Below are 3,555 nucleotides of genomic sequence, written 5' to 3'. Positions count from 1 at the left end.
CTATCTATCTATCTCTCGTCTGTCTGTCTGTATCTATCATCTGTCTGTCTGTCTGTCTATCTATCTCTCATCTGTTTGTCTGTCTGTCTGCTGGCCAGCCCACAGCGCGCAACAGGTATATGCCCCCATGCATGGGGCAGGTTGAATCTATTGCCCCGATTTCCTGTCACATGATTTGAAATAGGATCCCTACTTTTTTCTGCTATCTGTCTTGTGCGTGAGTGTCTGGGGGCAGCGCTGATCTGCCTAGAAGTTGAGACGCTCTTAACGCAGACGCGCAGCGAGATCTGCTGACATTCATCTGCTCTCCGCACCAGACTGGACTCAAACACTTCACCTGCGAGGAGAGAGGAAGAGAAGGTGTTCAGATCTCTCACAGCCTGCTACAGAAGAGCGATGGATTCGCGGAGAATCGCAGCTTTGCTCCTTGCTGCCTGCCTCAGCGCGTCAGCTTCAGACCAGTTCGACACGGGTTAGTCCTCAACTCTTTTGAGCTGTGACTGTGTGCGTGTTCTGGTGGCTGTAGGTCTTTTAGGAGATGTTTCTGAGACTAGTGCATTGTCCCGACTCCAGCCTGGAGATGAGCAGCGCGCTCTGTCACTTCTCTCGCCTCGTCTTGCCTCTGGTTCAGCTTTATGAATCACACGCAATGCATTACGCGCTAAATAATGACCTAAACCCTCTTTGAACGCTGTTTTGCAGTTGATGATTCTTTGAAGCCACTTTTGAAGTCTTGAAAAAGGAAACTTATTCAAATTATGTTTTATCTGTATTTGTTAAATGCATTACTTATCCGGGTATTCAAGTGGATTTTAGTATAAGGTGTGATGAAAATATGACCTCTTATTTTTCTTTTTTCTTTTTTTTTGAGAAACAGATGGATAAATCTTATGCTTGTTATTTAAAACTTAAAATATATAATCCTCCTCCTTATAATATATCTTAAAATGCATTGTAGTTATCATTCTTTAACAAGGTATATTCTCATATATATAATACTTAATATATTAATTTTGTAATTAATTGAATTATATCTATCTATCTATATCTTGAGAATATACCTAGCTAAAGAATGATAATATACCACACAGATACTTGCCACTTCACTATTTTTCAGTTTTCAAGAAAGGTATGATATCCTTAGAAAAGTTTACCATGGTAGCCGTAGTTTCCACCAAAATACCAGTTACAACAGCGATTGTTGTTACTGCAAAATCCTAATAGAGGATCTCATTCAAACAGAATAATAAGCTTTCAATACCTTATTTGATGACAGAATGGTGACTGATAACCACAAGTTAACACACAGTTTTATTTTACTAGCAAGAACCACAGTAACAATGCTGTTTTGGCAGAAACCATTGTAAATATCTGTAAGGGATCTCTTTGTGTCATCATTGACTAATTAAATTGCTCTTGGGATGACAAAAAAAAGCCTCTAGGTTTCTCTTACTGACAGATGGATGTCATTTAGTTTTTCTAAATCTGCTTGTGCTTTATAGGCAAGTTATGTTCTTTTCATATGATATACAGTAGCTGAAAGCTCATCAACAGATTATTTTTCCTTAGAAACCACAAATCCAATAAACTTTTGTCTTTCAGGTATACCTTTCTTTGAGGTGAACTTGAGACTTTTAATTGTGTCATAAATCCATCTGCAGCATCAGACAAACATCAGGAGCTAGGCACAATGAACTGCATATTGTCTCTATGCAACCCCCCAAAAAATGTATTTTAATGTTTAGCAACAACCACATAAAGCAAAGGTCTTGCCAGATAAACAGCAGACAAGCGCAGCATGTTTTCCAGGTTTGTGGATGGAATCATGACCACTCGACCAATCAAAGTGTGTGGCATTTTAGAATGAGAAAATTAGATATAGAATAGGTGTTATTATCAAACCCTATTACCGATCTATTTCTTTTGTTATTGCTATTATAAGTTTGAAGATAATTGACTGCTTGCTTACTTGTGAAAATCTGTAAAATCTGAAACAAATTTGTTACCATCACACACTCTACTAATATTAACTTGAAGGTTAATAGTTTTAAAATGCTTTGTTTTGCTAGATTCAGGTAGTTAAAAGTGCCTCTAATTGAAAAAATAGTCAATGAAGCTGACTTGACTGAAATGCACAAGCCGCTTGCATTGATTATAACGGGAGTGCTCTTGGTCGTCGCATAAGCTGTAATTTGTGCTGTGTTTCAAGTCTCAGAAGCAAATCCCCTACGCTCTCTTTTAATTTTTTTTTGTTTAATTATAGCCTTTGATTCAAATGGCAGGTTAGTCTATCTGGGCGATGCACAAGCACTGCCGTCTATGCATTAGCAATGTATTTAAAGCTGCTTTCCAGAACATTTTTATTATAATTACTCAGGCTTTTGGGTGACTTATACCTCTTTACACGTTTTTTTCCTGCCATTTTGTGACTAATTTTGACAGTTTTATAGCTAATTAGTGCTGTAATAATTAATAAGGCATGTAGTAACATGTCCATCCACCCAGAAGTTTGAATGTGTTGAAATGACTTGATGGCTCATGTTCCTTGTGTTTTCATATAAAATATAATGAAAATCATTCAACAGCAATGAGTCACAGTGACAATTTGTGAATATTATGAGTTTGATTAATTGCATTTGCAGTTGAATTATTAAGTCCATGTATTCTTATGCTCTGTTTAGGTGTTTTAGGGAGTCATAAGAGTCTTAGGTCTTAGTGTTAGGCCTTTCAGTTTTCCTTTTGTGCAAATCAGTTATTGATATTTGATGAGTAAAAGGCATTCTGCTGCTCATGTCTATGTGTGATAAGACATGCAGATTAAAACATGTGAATGATGAAATGCTTTACAGCTTAAATGAAGGTGTGAGGCATTTGAAGAACAGCATGGCATCTGTGGGTTTTCATTAATAGAGAGAAATGCATTATTGCTGTCCTCAGAAAACCCTTTCATTTGTTGCTTTTTACTATATATTGCATGAATTGAAAGCATCGGCTCCTTTGCTTTTAAAGGAATAGTGCACCCAAAACCCTCGGGGATACCCTCAGGCTATCCAAGATAATAAATCAAATGAGTTTGTTTCTTCATTGGAACAAATTTGGAGAAATTCTAAATGGGAAACAATTATATTCTTTTTCTGAGGAACAGTGCTCAGTTTAACTGTTCAGAACAAACAAGGGACTCATGAACAAGCATCACAAAACAAACAAACAGTCGTAGATCATCCATGTAACCACACACAGTATTAAGAACCAAGGGTTCCCAAACTTTTGAAGGGGGTTATTCACATTTTCACAGATTCTGCAAGAGGTTCCCAAACTTTCGCATGCCACTGTATATATGTATATATACAGTATACACACATATTTACATTGAGTCATTTAGCAGACGCTTTTATCCAAAGTGAATTACTAATGATGACACTAGAAGCAATCAAAATCAAAAAGAGCAATAATATGCAAGTGCTATGACAAGTCTCGTTAGCATAACGCAGTACACATAGCAAGGTTTATTTATGTATATATATATATATATATATATATATATATATATATATA

General features: G+C 36.5%; 1 protein-coding gene across 2 annotated transcripts in view; it reads left to right on the top strand.

The window, feature by feature from the left end:
* Positions 1–248: 248 nt before the first annotated feature.
* The window catches only part of LOC107560966 (kremen protein 1-like), a 61,938-nt gene continuing 58,631 nt past the window's right edge, over positions 249–3,555 (top strand). For both annotated transcript variants that reach the window (XM_016245275.1, XM_016245274.1), the window contains exon 1: positions 249–472. In XM_016245275.1, the coding sequence (XP_016100761.1) occupies positions 397–472 (76 nt within the window). In that variant the 5' untranslated portion in view covers positions 249–396. The remainder of the gene's footprint in view (positions 473–3,555) is intronic.

Source organism: Sinocyclocheilus grahami, unplaced genomic scaffold (genome assembly GCF_001515645.1).
Source record: "Sinocyclocheilus grahami isolate Dianchi unplaced genomic scaffold, SAMN03320097.WGS_v1.1 scaffold749.1, whole genome shotgun sequence".
NCBI lineage: Eukaryota > Metazoa > Chordata > Actinopteri > Cypriniformes > Cyprinidae > Sinocyclocheilus > Sinocyclocheilus grahami.
The sequence above is the reverse complement of the archived record's forward strand: the minus strand, read 5'-3'. Positions and strand labels throughout refer to the sequence as shown.